At 44.1% G+C, this 23,071-nt stretch overlaps 2 protein-coding genes across 14 annotated transcripts in view; one reads left to right on the top strand and one right to left on the bottom strand.

Moving 5' to 3' along the window:
* Positions 1-2,110, top strand: part of ESD (esterase D) — a 29,374-nt gene extending 27,264 nt beyond the window's left edge. For all 7 annotated transcript variants that reach the window (XM_054014643.1, XM_054014611.1, XM_054014603.1 and 4 more), the window contains 2 exons: positions 793-960; positions 1,871-2,110. In XM_054014643.1, the coding sequence (XP_053870618.1) occupies positions 793-960; positions 1,871-1,951 (249 nt within the window). In that variant the 3' untranslated portion in view covers positions 1,952-2,110. The remainder of the gene's footprint in view (positions 1-792; positions 961-1,870) is intronic.
* A 5,523-nt stretch (positions 2,111-7,633) lies between these two features.
* The window catches only part of LRCH1 (leucine rich repeats and calponin homology domain containing 1), a 249,071-nt gene continuing 233,633 nt past the window's right edge, over positions 7,634-23,071 (bottom strand). For 4 of the 7 annotated variants that reach the window (XR_008443307.1, XR_008443310.1, XR_008443309.1 and 1 more), the window contains one exon: positions 10,190-10,275. Coding sequence is in view for 3 of the 7 variants with exons in the window: in XM_054014568.1 (XP_053870543.1) it covers positions 10,162-10,275 (114 nt within the window). In the remaining 4 variants the exon portion in view is untranslated. Of the gene's footprint in view, positions 10,276-23,071 lie in introns of all 7 variants that reach the window. The other 3 variants (XM_054014568.1, XM_054014593.1, XM_054014580.1) reach the window with 1 other exon arrangement.

Genomic DNA, 23,071 nt, shown 5'->3' with positions numbered 1-23,071 from the left:
CAGTGCTTGGACATTGCTGCTTTTCCGGCGGCCAGTAGGTGGGTGCACATAGATGCCACGGCGGGCGGATTGCCACCCACGGGCACCGCATTGGGGACCCCTGCTCTGAAGGCTCCCCTTAAGTTATGTCTACACTACAAGTGAAGTGTGATCATAACATGGGTAGGCTAGCTTTAATTGAGCTAGCACAGGTAACAATAGCAGTGTAGATGTGGTGGCATGGGCTTCAGGACAGGCTAGCAACCAGAATATGTAGTTAGACTACCTGGAGGGCTTGTACGCTGGCTGCTCGCCCATGCTGAAGGCCATGCCACCTCATCTACGCTGCTATTGTTTCCTGTACATTTAGACTAAGCTAGCACGGTATGCCTGAGCTACATTCACTTGCAGAGTCAACGGACCCAAAATGTATATTCCTGTATTCTCTGTGCACAGAGGATTTGCTTCTTATAGTGGCAGGCAAAAGAGGAAAAACGTGTTGGTCAGAGATCGGTAAGTGAGTTCTGTAGGAGCAGGCTGGCAAAACGTTCGGTTCTTTAATTGTGATTAAATACTATGGGCATTGATACCGATAGATTTAAGGTTTTGGCCTGAGAGCCCCAACTTTGAACTTACTCCATAGTTTGGACAGCCTTTTAGTGTAAACATTGTCTTAGACCCCAGTTTGTTGCAGTCCATATCCCTATCTTATCCTAAACAATAATTCTAACCCAATTTGGTAGTATAGTTACTAGGTGAAGAAAATTCTCAAAAATGTTTACACTTTTAATTAGTTTAATTTTATTTCTACAGGCATATGATGCTACCTATCTTGTGAAGTCTTATCCAGATTCTCATCTTGACATCTTAATTGATCAAGGCAAAGATGACCAGTTCCTTTCAGCAGGACAGTTACTGCCCGACAACTTTATTGCTGCCTGCACAGAGCGGAAAATCCCTGTAGTCTTTAGATTGCAACAGGCAAGTACCAAAAAGTACCTTTTTGGGGGGAAGCAGGGTGGGGGTGTCTAATGCATCCATCCCATAATTACTGGGTTGACTCTGTGTGCCTAAAAAGGTGAAGCAGCTAGCCAGAGACAGTCCCAGTCCTGAAATAGACAAGACAGGCAAAGTGATGTGTCCAAGGTCACACAACAGGTCAATGGCAGGGGGAGAACAGAGAGCAGCTCTCTTGACTCAGTGCAGTAGTGTATCCACTAGACCCCACTGACTTAATTACTTTGACCACTATAGGGGGAGCTGATTTTTAGTTTAAACATTATAGGGTGTTTAGAGTGCAATCCAATCTACTGGCGACATGCTGATGAGGAAGAAAATACATGAATTTTGTTGGAGATAAGTATCTTGCTCTGTTTTTAATATAATATTGCAGTAACCCATCACAAAAGCATTATGAAGAAAGTGTGTTCTTATCTGATTGATCATCTGTATAAATTTAAACCACATAGTGGCGTTTATATAGTGGTACATTGTTGGTTTTGGCTGACAGGATAAGTCAGGAGGCAAAGAAAGAACCCTCCCTTTCCTGCAGCATTATGGCGCAGAGTCGCAATAGCCTGAAATTCTTCAGGGTTTTTGAAATGACTCCATCCTATCTGCCATGTCCTTCCAAGATAGCTGCTGCCTGCCCAGCAGGTGTATTTATGGAGTGTGCCCATCTTCATCGGGATGGGAGAGCCTAGTGCACAGCCAGTTTATGTAGCCTCCTAGGGCTAGGACAGGCCCTGCATAAACCTGAAATAGCCTCCTTACTGCCTTCTTAAAACGAGCAGACATCGAATGAGCCGTCACTAACAATGCTCGAAAATCCAGTTCCAATGCCTTACCATTAAGTACCTTGAATTGCTGAATCTGTTTTTCTCTTTGCTAGGGCTACGATCACAGCTACTTCTTCATTGCGACGTTTGTTAATGATCACATCAGACATCATGCAAAATACCTCAATGCTTGAAGCGTAGGAGTCTCTTTTGTCCAGTACAAGTCAATATGTACACAAACGTTAACACAAATCACTTGCTGAATTAGTGCCTATAAAATGGAGTCATGCTGATAGTAGTGCTAAAAATCCTTAATTCTCTTTGTGTACTTCAGAATAAATATTTTGAATGTGTTCATCTGCTTTGAAACTTGTTTAACCATATTGGGAAAAACATCCTGAGGGTATGGCTCAGAATAGAAATGATCATTTAAGTGTTTTTGTTTTTAAACAGCATATTGACGTAGAATGTCTGTGGTCTCAAGACAGTGCAGACTGCAGCAGGAGGGTATGTGGAGAACTAGTACCACACTAACTTTCAATTTGTCTCTCATTCAGCACTGGACAATTTTGAATACATGGCTGAAAACAATAGCAAATTAAATGGATTTACACTCAAGTGTTTTCTCCTGCCTATTGAAATGTATTTCCAGGCCAAAATCTGCAGCTGTTGATGGAAAATGCAAACAAACTTACACTGTATTGTGGTCAACCATTCCCCCCTTGTTAACATTTAACCTGTAACTGGGAGTGTAAAGGGACTCTGAAGGCAGCTAGCTGAAATCAGGTATTAAAGAGAGCAGTTCATCCTTTTGATGACTTATGGTTCCCCAGAAACTTACTCGGTGGCAAAGGCTAGAGATTCTTCTAAGAGAGGAATAAAGGTCTGTGGCCTAATTAGTTTGAGGGATGGATACACAGGGGGATAGACATAAAGAAACTAACAAGGAGAGCAGTGGGGAGCAGATTCTGCCACTTTTAGTACCTTACTGTCTGAGGAGAAAAGGGGGGCTATTTTACATGAGTAAAGGGTAGCAGAATCTGACTCTGTTGTACCAGATTTAAAATGATTCCCCATGGTGTGTAACTCTGCCTGCTAATTTGTGTGTGGTGGGAAAATACAGTCAGCCTAGTCTTAACTTGGGGTAACACTCTAAAATCCTAGTGAGTGTCCATTAGGTGAAAGGAAAGGAACTATTTTTTTCCCAGCTGCTTGAAAACTTACTGACTTACAACTGTCTGAAATACTAAGGCTTTTATGATGGGACAGGATTTAGCCAGCCTACTGTAACTGTTCACCATGCCCTATGTGGATCCAACAGCCAGTCCTTCCTCTCCCTCCTCCAATACTGGTACCGGCTATTTCAGCCTGGAGCTGGAGTAATAGCTCGACTGCTATACGACGGCTCTGGTGGGAGAATTTTTTACCTACAGCAAGTCCCTGAAAATACTTGTGGTCCACAGTTAGGTTTGAGAACCGCATCTTAATAGAGCGTATGGACAATCTCCTCCGTTCATGATCAGATAACATCCTCATGTAACACACTGCAGTTGCTTACATGAACAAGTAGTAGGTCAGTAATGTAATTTCATGTCATCAAATAGAGGACTTCGGAACAAGCTTTCATCCAACCATCCATACTCCAGAATCTCCTGCTCAAATCTTGATTTTTTTTCCCCCCCGCCCCTCCTCTTCTGGACAGAAAGGTTAGTAGTTGGGCTTGTGCAGGAAATGTTTGTTTCCAGAACCAACACATCACTTGACCTCCATTCTACTTTGACAGACCCCACTGACTGCAGTGTTAGGGAGACTGATGCTACATAATACCTTTATATTTAATGATTGGTGGCTTAAAAACTGCCCAGAGAGCTTAATGAACTCTTCAGTTACACATGTTGACAGTCCAGCAATAGGTAAGGCAGAGGAGGGCACGATGTTGACTGTGTGGTCACTTTCCCACCACTAATGCAGTGACTATAGTGCTCTAATTCTCTACAACACGTAAAACAACCAACCACTCACCACCAAGCAGGCTATTTTCCGTGTTGAAAACGTAGTGGTAGAACTGCTAGCCTGAGAGAGGATATCAAATACCAGTTTGTAGCCTGCAACCAAAATTCAAAGCCATGATTTTGGGAAACACATAAATGTGATTTTCCTCAAAGACTCAGAAACAATTCTGCTCTTATTTAATGGCAAGCTAGCCTCTGCTCCCCCTGCTCTCTGTATGGGGACAGCTTAGTATTTCAGACAGTTGTAAGTCAGTAAGTTTTCAAGCAGCTGGGAAAAAAATAGTTCCTTTCCTTTCACCTAGTGGACACTCACAGCAAGTCCTGTGCGGGTACATGACAGTACCAAGCAGGGGTTGGCAACCTACGGCACGCGAGCCAATTTTGAGTGGCATGCTGCCTGCCTGGAGAGAGGAGGGGGGCGGAGGGCCAGAAAGCACCACGCTGGGGGAAGAGGGAAGCTTGGCTGCGGCAGGACCAAGCTTCTGCCTCCTACCCCCGCAGGGGAGAGCAGTGTGGGGGGGTGTCCCAGTCCCCCGCCCCACTCAGCCCCCCCCACCCACCGCTCTCCCCTGCGGCAGCCAAGCTTCCCTCCTCCCCCGCTTCTTCCCCCAACCTGGTGCATTCCAGCCCCTCCCTCTCCCTGCCAGCGATGGCCTTTGCGAGGGGGAGAGGGAGGGGGAGCAGAGCAGAGCAGAGTTGAGCTGCAGCGTGCTTGCTGCTCCGTAGAGCAGGCAGAGAGAGGTACGGAGGGGCCTTGGGAAAGGGGGGTGGAACAGGGCATATCCCTTCCAGCCCCCTGCCATGAGCCGCTCAGGGCAGGAGGCTGGGAGCACCCCTACAAGCCGAGCACCCCAGCCTTCTGCCCTGCACCCCCCACACACCCCAGCCCTCTGCCCTGACCTCCCCCCAACACCCAGCGTTCTGCCCTGCACCTCCACACACCCCCACCCCGCCAACTTATATAGAGAGAGACCTTCTAAAAAACTTTAACATGTATTACCGGCACGTGAAACCTTAAATTAAAGTGAATAAATGAAGACTCGGCACACCACTTCTGAAAGGTTGCCTACCCCTGGTACAAAGTTTAAGTGACTGCTACAAGTGGATATTAGAAAAGCTGCACCTTTTAAAAAAACATTTACATTAAGACAAAGGTCTGATCTCCAGCACACTGGCACTCTGGGCAAACACGGTATTTGGCCAGCTCAAATGTTCTAACAAGATCTCAACCTTGTATTGCTGTTGTGTGCCATGGTGTATGACACCTGAGATGGCATGGTAACTCCTCTTACCCATGCTGAATGAAACGGCTGCTATGTTGTGATAAACACTTGGATTTTACTATATGTAGCAAAGTATGTAAAAAGTCTCTTTCCTAATTCATTCTGAAATAGCCAGTTAACTTAAAACAGCAGCATTTGGTGCTGTGATTAGTGCCTAGAGCATGCAGTTTGAAGTATCTTAAAGGCTGGAAGATTATCTTTTGGGCATTACAGGCAGACAACACAATGTTTATAAATGGTCACGTTTTGACTTTACAACACTTGATTTGACGTTCCTATGGGAAATTCAAGTTATGATGTTTTCAACTTAAGATGCAATTTTCAGGAACCCATTGTGTCGTAAGTCTGAGGACTGCCTGTATTTTATTTGTACCCTTGTGGCGCTGGGAGCCAGGACTCTTTATGCCACTGACAGTATTGCAGGGGTAAATCACACAGTCTCTTTGTTGCAGTTTCCATATCTGTACAAAAGGAATGATAGCAGTGCCATGGGACTTTGCAGTTAATTTAACCTCGTTTGAAATTTGTACCACGTTCATCTCAGTGAGCGTGAAGTTAATTTTTCAGTGAAAGCTAGAGAGCTTCAAATCAGAATGTGCCATCCAGAGGGGATTTCCATTATACCTCTCTATGCATGCAACTAAGCAGAAACCGTTTTAACAACAGGTATAGAATTCCTACTAGTATCTCAACAGCCATTTATCATTCTACAGTAACCATTGCCAGGCATTTGGGTGCTATAAGGTATTGAAAGTAGGTGTGAAAAGTTGTGGCATTTCCTTTGAAGTAAAATTTAAGATTTTACTCCCTGTATGCTTTTTTAAAGAAGATGACATCATTAATGTATCCTAAATATAATAAAATATTAAACAGGATCATTTAACAATGGTAGGGTTAGCGGTAGCAAATGCAGATCACCACCAGCCTCTGAGAAAAGCAGGCTCGTATTGGTTACATTTACAAGGTCTATTTTTAAAATCTCATAGTTCTGTGGGTGATAAGGAAATGCAGCTCCTGCCTGAGTCTTAATTTACTTTCCAGCAAGAGATCTATTACAATATCAGCTTCCATGTTGAAACACCAGCCCATATACAAGTTTGGATACAGAAAATACCTGTTGCCTTTTCTATTAAGAATGCGGAATCACTTACTATCCTAGAGCAAGTTTGCTTTGCTGACAAAACTTAGCAGCAGTGATGAGTCTGATACTTTCTTTTAGAGATGATTTTCAGAGGCAGTGCAAGTGAATGACGATGTTTTAAAGGGGCTCGTTCCTATGAGGTATTGTTTTAGAGCACTGCACAGTGGAGGAGGTTTTATAAAATTAACTCTGAAAGAAGCTGGATTCGTACACAAGTCCCAGCTCCATGACAGCAATAAAATGCCTTGCTCCTTTGGCTACCAGTTGAAGTCATTGGGAAGGCAGGTTTTGGGGAATTGGATACCTCTCATTCTCATACCACTGAAACACTGTCCATTCTTCATGCTGACCTCGCTTCTTCCTGCCAAGATTTGGTTACCTTGCAATAACTGATGTGACAAATAGCACGGTGGCTCTACCATTTGTGATGCCATCAACTCCTGCAGCAGAAATACGGAATCCTTGATTCAGCAACAAAGCTGAATAGCTAGTTCAGTAAAAAGGTTGTTTAAGACCGATCCCACAGAAATTCACCTCTGCAGGCCTCCAGGCTTATACACTGCCCATGTCTCGTTAATGCAGCTGCTGTAACACATTACTCCGTACCTTTGTCTCTGTTTGTAGAACAATGGAGACATTCTGCTTTCCAGGAGTCCTGCCTTCCTATTGTTACCTCCTCGTCTCCTTTCTCTAGCCACTGACCGTGGTGTCAATATTCACTGTCTTGTCTGTCCAATTTAGAGCCCAGTGCTACCACCAAAATCAAGGGCACTACTTAGGGTAGTTTTAGGGCCTCAGGCCGTGGATTGTAAAGTCTTCAGGAAAGAGAGCTGTTTTACCCTGCTGTACAGAGCAACACACATGCTACAATAAAACATATGCAGCTGTTCGAGGAAAAAGGTAAAATTATTTTCCTTATCATACACTTTCTTTTTAGTGGGTAGTTGCAGGTCTGTAATCACAATCAAATACGTTTCTGCCTTTAATCCCACAGAGATAGATTCCTGTATTTTTTTCCCACACTCTACTGCCCCAAACTGGGCAAATAAACTAGAAACTGGAGGAGGATCATAAAATAATCCAGTTAAGGTGTTGACTGATTTAAGCAGAGAAGTAAGATAGCTACATAGATTTTGCTGTTCTCTCAACACACAATGCATCAAAGAAAGCTTTTACAGTGAAATACAGCTATGCTATAAGAACACACCCAGAACAACCCAAACATTACAACTGTCTATTTGCATGTGTGTATTGGGGGGGTTTCTAGCAGCTTATCTGGAGAAACAGATTCTGGAAGAGCAAAGGGCCTTTAGTGAGATCTGGCTTGAACTTTGGTTTCTAAAAAAAAAAAAAAAATAAAGGCATTTTGCTTCTTTTACTTGCTTCTGATTTCCTCCAACAACTATAAATTTATTGTACAAATTCTCAGTCACAGGATAGTAAATGAATACAAATAAAATGATTTAATTGCAGCTACAATAAAGTTTGCACTATGTACACAATGTTCACTGTTTATGGTATTGTTAGGAGGCCATGCATTTTTTATTGCACATATAAAGTGTACAAAGATCCATGAAATTCTCTTTATAGCCATACAGGTTAAGATTGCATAAAAAAAGCCATATTACAAAATATTTAGCGCTATTTACAGCCAACTTTAAGCAAATACTGAAAGTCACTACTAGGAGAAAAACAAATTTTAATGATGAAAAAAATAGGATTTGTCAAAATAATAATTACAAAGCTTCATGTTGCCATATATACATTGTAAAAAAAATACCCAGGAACCTGCATTTTACCCCTCGATGCAGCAATCAATATTCCTATTTATATAGTCAATTTTTGAATGCTTTTAAAGTTTGATATACTCTGAGTTGAAAACCTATTTTCTTTACATTGTTCATGCTATTTGACAAAACCAGTATTTGTGCAGCTCTGTAAAATATTAAAATACATTTTAATTTAGTGTTAAAGTGCACAATACATTTTATAGGAAACCATATGCTAGCTGCCAGTCAAAATTGCAATGTAAGTCAATGTTCCCTCTATAGAACAAAAGCTTTTGCTTTGGTTGGAATAACTGAATATTCCATGCATACTGTATGTGTCATTATATTGTCTTTGAGTTCACATTTCCCCACCCCCAACAGATTGTTGTCAATGTGTACCATAATCTGTGATGTCAAAAATACAAGGTCTGCATTCAAACAAAGTATATATTCAGGATTAAAAATTAATTCATTGGAATACTGGTGGTTTTTTAAATGCAGTGTCTTTCTGTGTGAACACGCATATCACTTTGCCTAGATTATGCAATATTGTGACAAGTGTCAACATTCTTTCAAACAGGTTGTTTTTTCTCTCTCCATAGCCTTTTTCTCTATTTAATTTGCCCTCTACATTATCTCACTTTTGCTGTAATGCATTTCAAACTCTCCTTCCTTAAATGTAACGTGGACCCCTAACAGCCATCCTTTTTACCACATGCTACTGCCCTGTCTTGTTTGCCTAAATTACTTACATCACTAGATTTCCATACCAAAAAATGGATGTTCAAAAGGTTGTGAAAATCACTGTGCTAGAACTTTTCTACCTGAAATACTTGTCTGAAAATGTCTGAACAATAAATTAAGCTTTAAAACCTCCTTTTGAGATTAAAAGTAACGAAAAAAACTTTATTTCCTACTGCGGAATTGGGACAAGGGGTCTGATCCTGCAAACACTCACTACAGGGCAGTGTGCGTAGTAAGATGAGAAATCCCACGGAAGTACATTAACTACAATGAGACCGCTCACAGTAGTAAGCCCTACAACCTGCAGTCCATATTTGAAGGATTATGTCTTTACAACTGCCTAAAACAACTGTAATGAAATTATATTTTCTCTTTTTTAAAAAAACCAAACATATATTTGACTATCTAGAAAACTTTCTATTTTCACCTTTCTTGTGCTATTTTTTATTTGTTCCATAGTGCTGTATCCTTTTAAGATTACCCAAGTACAGTGCAAAATTATATTTCAAGACACGTGATGCTAATGCACATCAGTTATTTTGTTGTAATAAAAGTTTAATGTGTTGTGCATAGTAAAATAAGTATCAATCAAAAATATTTGTTCACATTTATGTTTTCAAGTTTAATCTTTCCTTTTTTTTTTTTAATAACAGCTATATACAAATAAAAAGGTGTGCTTCTCTTTAGTTCAACCAATTTCATCTAATGGGGGTGGAAGGAAGTGCTGCTGGAATGTTGGAAATTAACTGGAATGCAGAGAAACTATATTAATCTTCCACAAACCCCAAAATAAAGAATGCCATCCCAGCTAACAGTTCTTTTCATTAAAGCACCTATTTTTGTTTACTGTTTATCATACATATTAGAAAATACGATTATGGAGATCTAGAATTACTGCACACCAAGTAGAATAAAAAATAACTAAATATTTATATTAAAATAAAGTGTTTAACCACAAAAAAGCAGTAATAAAATACAGTTTCCTAATTTATATTTTGCATCCAAAGGATGAATAACAACTCACTAATAAATAATATTTATATAAATATTTTGTCTGAATATTTTTAAAAGGCAATGGCCTGAAGCAACTGCAAAAAACCAAAACATGTTAAAATTCAGATAAAAAAAAAGAAGATGCTCTTGCTTTAATAAGATGAACATATTTTGCTGCAAGGCAGCTGTACTCCACACTTATGTAAGTGGCAGAGGGGTGGCTGTTTTAATGGGTGCTGTACAAATTGAACTATAAAAGCAGTGAAATGCCAGTTTGCTTTATAAAATGATTATTAGTTTGCAGTTCAATATATCCAGATAGTCTGAAAGATGATTTCAGTTCAGAAATGTAGGAACACTCTTTTGGAGCAGAAGGATATTTTTCAATGCAGTTTGAAAAGATGAGCAGTGTTTTGATACTTTTATGGCACATTGGAGCTGATTACAGCAGAAATAGTAGTTTCATGTGAATAAAGCTTGCTTCGTTGTGGTTACATCTAGTAATGCTTGAACGGTTATGCTCACTTTTACCAAGCCCTTTTCTTCTAGGATGTGATGTGGTAGGCAGAGCTTCTCCTAGAAGAAAAAACAAAAGAGTAAAGATTAGACCACCTAGCTCTTATTGCAAAATCTTGCTTTATGCAAATACAGCTAGAAAGCAGTTATCACAACAATCAGGAATCATTTAATTAAAAAACTTTCTATGCCTCTTACAGAAATAATTCTCTTGTTTTGCTGATGGCATACATGGCCTAGATTGAGATTTTTAAGTGTTCTGGGTGACTCTAGGGCCAACAGGAAACCATCTTATTCTTACATTTAAACATTTTAACACCATTAAGATTCGCAGTTAGCTTTCAGCAATAAGTCTGATGGTACATTCATTTAACATGTAATCACTGTAAAAACACCAACATTACAGGCAATAGTGAGATACTGTGACATACGCCCATTACTTTTAAAAAAAATTCCTGGGGTGAAATCCCAACCCTACTGAAATCAAAGGGAGTTTTGCCACTGAATTCAATAGTGTCAGGTTTTCACCCTGGAATATAAACCTTGAACAGCAGTGATTACAATCAACAGATTGAAATATGAACAACATTTTACATTTAATGGAATGATTTTCCAAATGATTGCAAAGTTCTTTACAAATTTACTTTGATGTACAAAGGGATCACTTCATCCATCAATGGAATGGAGCAGCAACTGTCAGAGGTGAAACCTACCAGTGGTACCATCAGAACAAACAAACTTTGAGTCTATTATTTTGACTCTAATGGTAGCTAATACCAGATCTTTCAGAAGGAGGTGCAAGAAACCTCAGATTGAACCATTATGGAATAGCCTGCCAAAGGGGAAGTTTATTCCTAATCTCCATCTGTTATTGGCTGGTTTATGTTTTCTAAAAAAAACCGGTTACCTACCTTCTGTAACTGTTGTTCTTCGAGATGTGTTGTTCACGTCCATTACACATTAGGTGTGCGCGCGTTGCGTGCACGGACGTCGGAAACTTTTTGCCTCAGCGGCTCCCGTCGCACCGGCAGGGTCCCCCCTCCCGCCAGAGCGGCGCCCCGCTCTAGCGTATATATATCCCTGCGGGCCCGACCCTCCCTCGGTTCCTTCTTCCCGGTGACTCCGACAGAGGGGAAGGAGGGTGGGAAGTGTAATGGACGAGAACAACACATCTCGAAGAAGAACAGTTACAGAAGGTAGGTAACCGTTTTTTCTTCTTCGAGTGATTGTTCACGTCCATTACACATTAGGTGACTCACAAGCTTACCATTGGAGGAGGGTAGGAGTCAAGGAACAATTGATTGAAGCACAGCCCTGCCGACCACTGTGTCCTCTCTGGTCTAATGATGGATTGCGTAGTGGGCTGTGAACGTATGCACAGACGACCAGGTCGCCGCTTTACAGATTTCCTGGAGTGGAACCTGTGCCAAGAAAGCCGCCAAGGACACTTGGGCCCTAGTCGAGTGAGCCCTGATCTCCGGGGCTGGTACGTTGGCGAGCTCATAGCATGTGCGTATGCAAAGCAAAATCCATGCTGACAAGCGTTGCGCCGAGATAGGCTGGCCTTTCATTCTCTCCGCAATGGCAATGAACAGTTGCGTCGACTTGCGGAATGGCCTGCTCCATTCCAGATAGAATGCCAAGGCTCTACGGACATCGAGGGTATGTAGGCTGCAGTGGTTTGGGTCCATATGGAGCTTAGGGAAGAACACCGGTAAACAAACGTCCTGCCCCATATGAAATTGCGTGACCACCTTAGGAAGGAATTTGGGGTGCAGCCTCAGTTGCACCTTATCCTTATAAAAAACTGTATAAGGGGGTTCCGAAGTGAGGGCTCTCAATTCCGATACCCTCCTCGCTGATGTGATGGCCACTAGAAACGCTACCTTCCATGAGAGGTGCATGAGGGAGCAAGAGGCTAGGGGTTCAAAGGGCGGCCCCATGAGTTTAGTTAGGACCAGGTTAAGATTCCATGCAGGGACCGGCGGGCGAGCCCTTGATGCTTGAGGTGCAGCAAGTAGTCCAGTATTGATGGGATGGAGGCCTGCAGAGGCTGTATGTGATGAGGCTCACACCAGTGGGAGAACCTCTTCCATTTGGCAAGGTAGGTCGCTCTTGTGGAGGGCTTCCTACTACCAAGAAGAATTTGCTGGACCCTGGTGGGAGCACCTGTGCTCCGTATCGTTTAGCCAGAGAGTTACCACGCCGTGAGATGTAGTGACTGTAGGTTCGGGTGGAGTAGGAGACCCCGGTCCTGCGTGATGAGGTCACGATGGAGGGGGAGGGCGATCAGGGCGGTCAAGGATAGTTCCAGCAGGGTCGTGAACCAATGCTGGCATGGCCACGCCGGTGCGATGAGGATGACTGTCACCTTGTCCCTGCGGGTCTTGAGCAGGACACTGTGGATGAGCAGGAATGGTGGGAAGGCATACCTCAGTCTCCCGCCCCACGGAATCGCGAAGGCATCTGCCAATGAGCCCGGGCTGAGGTTCTGGAATGAACAAAACTGAGGGCATTGGCTGTTGTCCTTGGTGGCGAAGAGATCCACCTGGGGAAACCCCCACCTCTGGAAGACTGAATGTAGGGACGTCCTCTCGTAGAGTCCATTCGTGTATGTGGTAGGACCTGTTGAGGCGGACTGCTAACCTGTTTTGGACCCCTGGGAGATATGCTGCCAGTAGGTGGACTGAATGGGCTATACAGAAGTCCCATAGGAGGAGCGCCTCGTGACAGAGGGGAGAGGATCGGGACCCGCCCTGCTTGTTTATGTAGAACATGGCAGTAGTGTTGTCCGTCAGAACTGACATGCTGTGGCCTTCTATGGTAGCGTGAAAGGTCTGGCAGGTGAGGCGAACTGCTCTTAACTCCTTCAGATTGATGTGAAGCAACTTTTCTTCCCTGGACCATAAGCCCAGGGTCCGCAGGTCCCCAAGGTGCGCCCCCCAGCCCAGGTCCGCCGCATCTGTTACTAACGTCAGAGTGGGTTGCGGGGTGGCGAAAGGGACCCTTCGCAAACCTGCTGCTGATCGAGCCACCAGTGGAGGGAGTTCGACACCCGAGCTGGGATTGTCACTACTAGGTCTAAGGGGTCTCTGTTGGGGCGATATGTTTGGGCCAGCCACAATTGTAACGGTCTGAGTCTTAGGCGGGCATGTCTGACTACATGTGTGCAAGCCGCCATGTGCCCCAAGAGTTGCATACAGCATCTGGCCGTGGTCGTGGGGAATTGTTGGATGGAGCTTACAACCCTTTGAATGGCCAGGAACCGTGACACTGGAAGACTTGCCCGTGCCTCCACCGAGTCCAGGACCGCTCCTATGAAATCCAGTCTCTGCATGGGGCTCAGTGAGGACTTGGGTACATTGACCAGTAGACCGAGCTTGCGGAACACATGTAATGCCAGTGCCACATGGGAGCGGACCTCGTCCTCTGACCTGCCCTCGAGGAGCCAGTCGTCCAAGTACAGGTATACCCGCATCTTTCTTTTCCGAAGAAAGGCTGCCACCACGGACATGCATTTCGTGAACACTCACGGGGCCATTGCTAGACCGAAGGGCAAAACCGTAAATTGGAAATGGTGTTGGTTGATGGTGAAGAGCAGGAACCGCTGGTGGGCTGGGCAAATGGCGATGTGAAAGTACGCATCTTTCATATCGAGAGCAGCGTACCAATCCCCCGGATCCAGGGATGGGATAATAGCGCCAAGGGAGACCATACGAAAACGTGTCTTGACCAAAAATTTGTTTAGTTTGCGTAGGTCCAAAATGGGACGGAGGCCCCCTTTTGCTTTGGGAATGAGGAAATATCTGGAGTAAAACCCTTTCCCTCTTAGGTCCGGAGGGACGTCTTCCACTGCTCCTACTTTGAGGAGGGCCCGCACCTCCTGCATAAGGAGTTGCTCGTGAGAGGGGTCCCTGAAGAGGGACGGGGATGGGAGGTGGGAGGGAGGGGGCAAGGAGAACTGAAGGGTGTATCCCGCCTCCACCGTGTGAAGGACCCAGCGGTCCGATGTTATACGGGACCAAGCACAGTAAAAATGGGACAAGCAGTCCCTGAAACATAGAGGAGGCTCCGGTATAAGGGTCAGTACGCTGTCCTCGATCGCAGCTTCAAAACCCTTGCTTATTCCCGGCTGCGGCTTGCCTTGGCTGTGGCTTTGGCCCTGGTTAGGCGTGTTGTTACGTCTACGCCAGTTATCTCTGCCCCTTCTGCGGTACGGTTCCTGTCTAGGACGAGGGTGGCATTGCCTCTGCGGTGGTTGGGGCTTAAAGGGTTTCCTCTGGGTCACTGGAGTCTGCATTCCCATCGACTTGGGGGTTGCTCGAGAGTCTTTGAGGCTATGCAATCTGGCATCCGTCTGGTCTGAGAACAAGCCTGACCCTTCGAACGGGAGGTCTTGCAAGGTGTTTTGTACCTCTGGGGGAAGGCCGGAAGCCTGTAGCCATGCTGAGCGCCTCATCACCACTCCTGACGCGACTGTCCTAGCCGCTGTGTCCGCGGAGTCAAGGGAGGCCTGCAAAGAGGTTTTGGCTACTGCCTTCCCCTCGTCCACCAGGGCAGCGAACTCTGGTTGTGAACCCTGGGGCAGGGAGTCCTTAAACTTGGAGACTGATGCCCAAGAATTGAAATTGTATCTGTTCAGAATCGCTTGTTGGTTAGCGATCCTCAACTGGAGGACCCCGGACGAGTAGACCTTCCTACCAAATAAGTCCAAGTGCTTTGCCTCCTTGGCCTTGGGGGCCGGGGCTTGCTGGCCATGCCGCTCTCGTTCGTTGACCACAGAGACGACCAGCGAACAGGGTGCTGGGTGAGAAAAAAGGAAGTCGAACCCCTTGGAGGGGGCAAAGTACTTCCTCTCTATGCCTTTCGCAGTTGGTGCGCTGGAGGCCGGTGTTTGCCACACTGTCTTATAGTTCGACTGTACTGTCTTTATGAGCGGGAGTGCAATCCTGGAGGGGCCTTCTGGGCTTAGGATGTCAACCATGGGGTCCTCCTGCTTTACAGTCTCCTCCGCCTGCAACCCCAGATTGAGGGCTACTCGGCGGAGCAGATCCTGGTGTGCCCGATGGTCAATCGGGGGAGGGCCGGACACTGTCGTGCCCACCACGGCTTCATCTGGTGAGGAGGAAGAGGTTAGGGCCTTCTGTGCGTCCTCCTCTTCCTGCAACTCCTCTGGGGTCTGTCCCATAGTGTGGGCCTGAGACGGTGCCGGGCTCGGTGCCGAGCTCGGTTCCGAGTCGGCTCTTTCTTGTTCCGGTGGTCTGGAGACCGTGGCCTCCTTGCGCAAGAAGGGGCGCCCCTGCGGAGAGCGGGACCGGTGTCTCGAGGGGCCAGATCTCGAGGTCCTGGACGGGGGGCCTTGCTGGTGGTAAGCCCAAGGGGTCCAGAATGGCCATTGTCCTAGCTGACCCCACTGTGGGTGCCAAGGGGCTTCGTGTTCCCTACCGGCCAGTGTCCTGTGGGCAAATCTGCTGGACTGGCCCGAGTCTGCCTCCGAAACCACAGACGGTGACCTAGATGGCCATGGTGGTGCCGTGGGACAGTGCCAGTCCGTTGTCGGAGAGTAGTACCTCCGTGACCAGGACCGGGAGTAACGTCTTGCCGACCAGGACCTGGACCAGTACCGGTGACCTCGGGACAGAGAATGACTGCGAGTGGTCGGTCTTGGGGATCGCGTGGCTGACACGTCCCGGTGCCTACTCGAGTAGGGCTGCTGGGTCGGTGCCGGGCGCTTGTTGGGGCCCGACGGCTGTGCAGCCCTCTGCACCGAGGGTAGCCGGGAGTCCACCGAGGCGGAGCTCGACCGGGAACGGCGCTGTGAACGGTGCCAAGATGGTGACCGTGATGGGCGCACCATTGCCGGCTTGCCTCTGGATGGCAGTCTTGGCGGATTATCTTTGGCTTGGAGGGGGCCCTCAGCGGACAATTCGATAAGGTCCTTTGCTGCCTCAAATGTGTCTGGGGTGGAGGGCTGTTCTAAAAGCTCCTCCAGCCCTTCCTCCTCACTCGGTGCGCCTATCCCAGGGCCCGACGGGCCTCTTGGCGCTGGAGCCACTGGCACCGGGATCTGTCCTGGGGTCGCCACTCCCTTAGGCACATTCGAGGTCTTCGCGGGCGCTGCCCTCTTATGCGGGGAGCATCCTCGGGACTTAGGTTGGCCCTTCGATTTTGCCGGCGAAGATGACCGGTGCCGGGGGCGGTCTTGCTGTGTCGGTGCCGTCGGCTTATGATGCCCTGCCGGTGCTGGATCACGAACCAATGCCGGGGCACTCCGCATCGAAGTTGACGGTGCCGCGGCCTCATGCGTTGAAGTGGAGGGCTGTAATGCAGCCTCCATGAGCAGCTGCTTAAGGCGAAAGTCCTTCTCTTTCTTAGTCCTGGGCTTGAAGGCTTTACAGATCTTGCAGCGCTCTTTTTGGTGTGCTTCCCCCAGGCAACGGAGGCACGAGTCGTGGGGATCGCTTATCGGCATAGGCTTGCGGCACGTGGCACAAGCCTTGAAGCCTTGGGCGTGCGGCATGCCCCGCAGCCCAGGGCCGGTGTCGGGATTGACCAACACCTAAAACAAAGGAGCTTAACTACTACTAAAGAACTGATAACTGCTAAGAAGAACACTAACTATTAATGCTAAGGGACACTCTCAAGTGAGAGACAGAGTTGTTCCAACGCCGTCACGGACAGTAAGAAGGAACTGAGGGAGGGTCGGGTCCGCAGGGATATATATACGCTAGAGCGGGGCGCCGCTCTGGCGGGAGGGGGGACCCTGCTGGCCCGACGGGAGCCGCTGAAGGAAAAAGTTTCCGACGTCCGTGCACGCAACGCGCGCACACCTAATGTGTAATGGACGTTAACAATCACTTCAAGAAGAAGAATGTTTTCGCTAATACAATTGTGGATATTCCCATTCATAGAAACATCTAATTCTGTTTATCATCCTGCTAAACTCTGATAGCTAATGGCAATGAGTTCTATAGGTTAATTATGCAAAAAATGATTTCCTTTTATTAGCTTTAAATGTTCAATTTTTTTGAATGTCCTCTTTCTTTTAGAACGTGAGATAAGGTAAGAAGGAGCATCTGATTTATCTTCTCTATACCATGCATTATTGTGTCTACCTCTGCCGTTTCTCGCCATATTCATCACCTCTTTAAATTAAACAGTCCCAATCTTTTCAATCTCTCTTTTTATGGTAGTCTTTCCCCTTCTCTAATCCTGAATAGAATATGGCATACCTTATATAATAATGATGTAATATTTTCTATCCCATTACTTATGCAGTCTAAATTTTGTTTCCTTTATTTAAATTTTTTTTCCCAGTGATAATTGGATTTTTTCCCAAGTCACAGTTCAGTTAGAACCCAATAATTTGTCTAAATGGCTGAAAATATTTCTTCTAATGCACATGGCCCTGATCTTGTTAACCATGAGAACTTCATCTGCCATTGTGCTTTACCTAGCTTGGATAGGTCCCTCTGAAGTTCCTCATGGTCATCTCTAGCCTTGATTACTCTAAATAATTCTGTATCATTTGCAAATTTTGCCACCTCACTGTTCATTCCCAGATAACTGATAAATATATTAAACCACACAGGTCCTAGTATGGGTCTGTGTGGCACCCCACTGTTAACTTCTGGACACGATGAAGACTGACCATTTATTCCTACCCTTCCTTTTCTGTCATAGCCTGCTTCCAATCCATGACAGTATGCCCTCTCACTCTAAGACTACTTACTTTCCTTAATAAGCTCATGTGTGGAATTTGGCCTGAACTCTTATAGAAAATGCCACCAGATTGTTAATGAACACAAGAGGTCAGGACCTCAATTATATAATCAAAATAGCATCTCCAAAAGTAATAAAATACTTTAGGCCTTGGTTCTATACTGTCTCAGAGGAAAAAAGTATCACAACACAACTGCAGGTAACACAGAGGTTTTTCCTTAGAGGCCTTCTGTCCAAGTTGTGTCTCAACCAGACTAGGCTTAGCTTGAGGTTGATTAATCATGGCACAAGGCTGTGCAGCTACAGGCCATAAATACTCCAATATAAATACATTTAGTAGCCTAGTTTAAAACAAGATAAAAATCAAACTCTGCATTTTACGTGTCAAATATAGGACAAAAAGGGAGATCCAGAATTTGTTCAAAATTATTACATCTGCCACCAGCAATATAATTGATCTTTAAATGTAAAAGTGCAAGTATTTTTGACTTGTAACTTGTATCTTACTTGTGGCATGTGGTTATACCTCTGTATCTATGAGCATACCATATTTTGGTTTCTCTTATCAAATTCACTTGAAATTATTTGAGAAATGTAGGCTTCAAGATTGTGGGGTTGAGTGTGTCTGTGGTACAGATATGCCCCATGTCCTACAGCGAAGGTGCTGCAAGGTTCTGGCAGTCTGCTCAAGCTGGTTTATATTACATATGGAGTCTGTGGCTTTCCACCACTTTGGCTATTGTCTTCTCTTCAATGTGTTAGCTTTTGACATTATAATTCATCACTGAATTCACTGCTGTAATGAAGCACAGTATATCTAGTCAACAGTCCTGGCGGGTATTAATGTTGTGAGTATCTCTGACTAGAGTGAAAGGGACTTAACTGAAATCATACAAACAATCTCAGTGGGGCCAATCTTGTGTGACTGTGAGGTACTGCAGACTCTCAAAGGGTCAGGCAAGACTGTCATTAACTTCTGCTTCCTCATTAAAGGACATTTCTTTCTGGAGGGATGTACAAAGATCTTGTAAGGCTTAAAGTTCTTCTTTTAGATGCAAACTGTCATGTAACCTGATGTATGATTGGTAGTGGACTAACTAAATGATAAAAATGTTTTCAGTTTCAAACACAAGACAAAAACAAAGGTTTTCTTCACTTCTGGTAATATAAGGTTTATTCAAACATGTCTAATAGTTAAGGAACTGTGGTCAATCTAATGTCTCAAGACACACCTGCTCATAATGTCATTGGTTTTAGAATAAAATATTCTGATCTGTTATTTTCAGATAAAGAAGTCTTTACATTCTATACTGAATATGTTTTAAAGTCAGATGAAATTGTTTTAAAAGTTTTTTCTGCTCCCACTGGATACGGCCCTCCCCTCACCAGATAGGGATTGGGCTAAGAAAACCCAACGAAAAGGTGGTATGTTTGAGTTTCCTGTCTGAATATTGATCATTTCATTATCCTTACATTTTCAGATATGAAATTACTGTATATTAAATTATTGGACACTGAAGTGAATATTCGAAAACCAAAGAAAAACAGTTACAAGCCTTTGATAAGAGACTAAGGGACATCACTAAAAAAAATTCACTGCTGGTATTTGTAAGTTTGAATGCATTCGTAAAATGATATGTTTGTCCCAAATCGCTTCTATTGAAGCCAAATCTGTATCAAACACAGTTCAGTTTAAAGAGATTTATGCCTCACACTTAAAAGATTTTTATTGCAAAACTTACTCACTGTTCATCTCTAGCCACCTATATCAGTCAGAGCTTTTGTTTTACCTATTGATTTTTCATGGCTACAGTGTTGATTGTCTTACAATTAATCACAAAGATAATTACAATGAGTAAATGAGTTCAGTCATCCATTTTAAACCATAAAAACCTCCCCAATATCACTTTGCTTTCTCTTTAAAGAAAATGAATTAACCAGTCCAAAATCTAATATAATATTCTAGTTGAGTATAAAACCAGTACCTATGAGCTCTATTCTCAAATAAAGGAAGTTTTTTAAGGGCCCATAAAAAAGCAGACTCTAGGTTTAATTTCTAGTTTTTAAAGCATAAATAGGTCATACAAAGGAAGACAGTACTTTGTAACCAGCATGTTCACTTTCCCCATAATACATCTCCCTGTCCCTAAGCTCTAGCTTAGTTCCCTTATCTCTTTCACATGCTTGAAGGCTTCTACATTACCAACAAGAAAACAATGGACAATGCAAAGTTATAAAGAACAAACCAATAAACAAACACAAGGGTTATGTGTTTTGACAAATATCCCAGAACAGTTATTGGATCCTGTAGCATCCTATACAAAGAACACTCTCCTTTCACCTCATCGTTTTCATAACTAACTCAATTCTCTTGTTCACCTCAATAAAGAGCCTAAGTGCTGAGCTTTAAAGTCCAGGTTTTTACATTGCTCCCACTATCTAGCACAACTTTCCTACCGCTGCACACCCAAATCCTTTTCTGAATCCCTGTTCTTTTCAAATCACACCTCAACAACATTCTATAACTTTTTTTTTTAAGAGAAGAATCAAATCTTACTAAGACCATTATCCAAATGCCAAGGAACTCAGTAGGAGCCTTTCCAAAGCCTTCAATGGGCTTTAGATCAGATCCCAACCCTCCCAATTACCCACATTCAATCATTCTCCTTGAAACTTGGCCACTTCCTCCTCCTCCTCTTCTCTTCTCCTCTGTCCCACCACACCTACAAGTGCTACCTCTAAGACGCAAGGAATGCACTTATCTTACAGCTGTCAAACAATCAGAAGAGAGAAACTCACTATATTATATAACACTATTGCAAAACTTTTATAGAATTCAGCATTTCTAGGCACTAGACTTCAGCTATGGAGGAACTCGCCCATGACTACAGTAAGACTTTAGGCAACTGACAGATTCTTCAAACATCTTTCCCACTTTTGGAAGTGAGTTCGCTCCATCTTAAACTGGCATAATACCATGTAACTCCACTAACTCAACACAGGGTATGATTCATCTCTCAGTAGTATCTCCTTTGAAGTCAATGAAGTGATGTCAATGCAAAAACAGTGTGAGAGAGATGGAGTTGGGCACTACATTTCCAACACCAGTGACGGTCTCTGCAGAAACTGTCAGTCAATACAGAGGAAGGACCACCGATTTCTGCTTTGGTCATGGATGGGTCTTCCCACAACAACACACACGCCCTGATGAATTACCCAGGATCTAAGGTCTGCTTCTGCTTCTAATAAACTCAGTGGAATGAGTGAGACACCTAATCATTGCAACTAGGCTAACCACATTCTAAATTTAAATTAATCTTAATTTAAAAAGACGGATATAATTTTGACTGTTATTTTCAAATTTATGTCAAAGGAAGGAACAAACTTCTTTCAATCAAAAATGAGGCAAAATGTAACAATATAGAGAGGAGAGAGTCCGAGCCAGTAGGCTGCGCCACATAGCTACCAGCAGTGAAGATGATAAGACAAAGTTGTAGCCACAATTGCAAATGCTATACTCAGAGTAATCTTCTAGCCATGGAACAAGATGGGTGATTTAGCTGGGGTGAAGGAAAAACAGGAAAATGACAGGAAGCAACAACAGGAGGATTCAGTATGAACTTGGCACTTAAACCTATCTCTATTTTCTTTGACATTAGTTGCCTTAAAGTCAAGGCTATTGCGTGAATTGGACTAATCTAGGCTAATCAACAACTTCAAGGCAATTAAAATACAATTGTCTGTTACTAAGGGAGTGACTGTGGCCACTGAATCAGGTATGCACATCATAAAGTGATTTAATTTGCAGATGTTAACGTTCAGGACCCAGCTATATTTACCAGCAAAAAAAGGAGAGTGAATGAAATTTTGCAATATGGCAAGTGCTATTCTCTGCTCCTTCTGTTTCTTCCCCGCATTTGTACACATAAGATTTCAGAAAAACTGAAATATTCTGAAAATGTTGCAACATGTAGCTTCTTAGAGATTGCAAATAAGAAAATGAATCTCATGTTTTCCACGTAAATAATTGGGAGTCAAGTATTCTGAAATTTAAATAATCATTACAACAAAGAGGACTAAAATAGTTTTAAACAAAAACCTCTCAAACACTTTTTACAGTTTTATATACTATAGATCAGTGGTTCTCAAACCAGGGGTCCGATGCCCTGCGGGTGGGGTGGGGCATGAGCAGGTTTCAGGGGGGCCCCCAAGCAGGGCCAGCATTAGACTCACTGGGGCCCAGAGCAGAAAGCCGAAGCCCTGCCAAATGGGGTTGAAGCCCGGGGCCTGAGCTCTGCCAGCCGAGGCTGAAGCCGAAGCCTGAGCAACTTAGCTTGCGGAGAGTCCTGCGGCATGAGCCCCCGCATGCAAATTGGCCTGCTTGCTACCTCCTCAACGCCGGCCCTGGCTTTTATATGCAGAAAACCCGTTATTGTGACACAGGTGGGCTGTGAAGTTTTTCTAGGGCATTGGGAGGGACGGGGGGAGCTCAGAAAGAAAAAGATTGAGAACCCCTGCTCTAGATATTACTTTTCATTTTTATACCTTTCCTTGTTCGTATCTCAGCATCACTGATGATATCTGCCCATCTCTGGGAACAGTGTTTGTGTTGCAACAGATGGAGTACAGGAATTAAAATAATTGGTTTGGTGTGTGTGTGTATAAGTGGCTTTTAAAAACCTCACGGTGACAGATTAGTGTTCTTTCACATACATAGGGCCTGATTTTAAGAAGCAGATTTCACATATGCATGTGCAATATTACATTCATTATTAACAGCATTTGCAGTTGCTGTCAATAAGTAGCCTCAATGTTATGTAATTAATTGTAAGCACAAATATTTTCAGAAACAAAATTTTACATCTCCAACTCAGAAGGCAGGCTGGGGGCCTTTTACAAATCAGGATCTTCAAATAGATCAAATATTTTGCCTAAATACTTGATAATTTCACTTTAATATTCTTCTGTCGACTTCACGTAGTCTACAGCAGGGTTCAGGGCTTAGCTATGTCGCTCAGGGGTGTGGATTTTTCATACACCTGAGCGACGTCGCTGGGTTGACCTACCTTTCTAGTGTAGAGCTGACCTTAGTTACAGTTACAAAGCCTAAGGCCTTCCCTTCACAGTATGGTCT

This window comes from Malaclemys terrapin, chromosome 1 (assembly GCF_027887155.1).
Source record: "Malaclemys terrapin pileata isolate rMalTer1 chromosome 1, rMalTer1.hap1, whole genome shotgun sequence".
In the NCBI taxonomy this organism is placed as follows: domain Eukaryota; kingdom Metazoa; phylum Chordata; order Testudines; family Emydidae; genus Malaclemys; species Malaclemys terrapin.
Note: the sequence above shows the minus strand (reverse complement) of the source record. Positions and strands in the feature narration are given on the sequence as shown.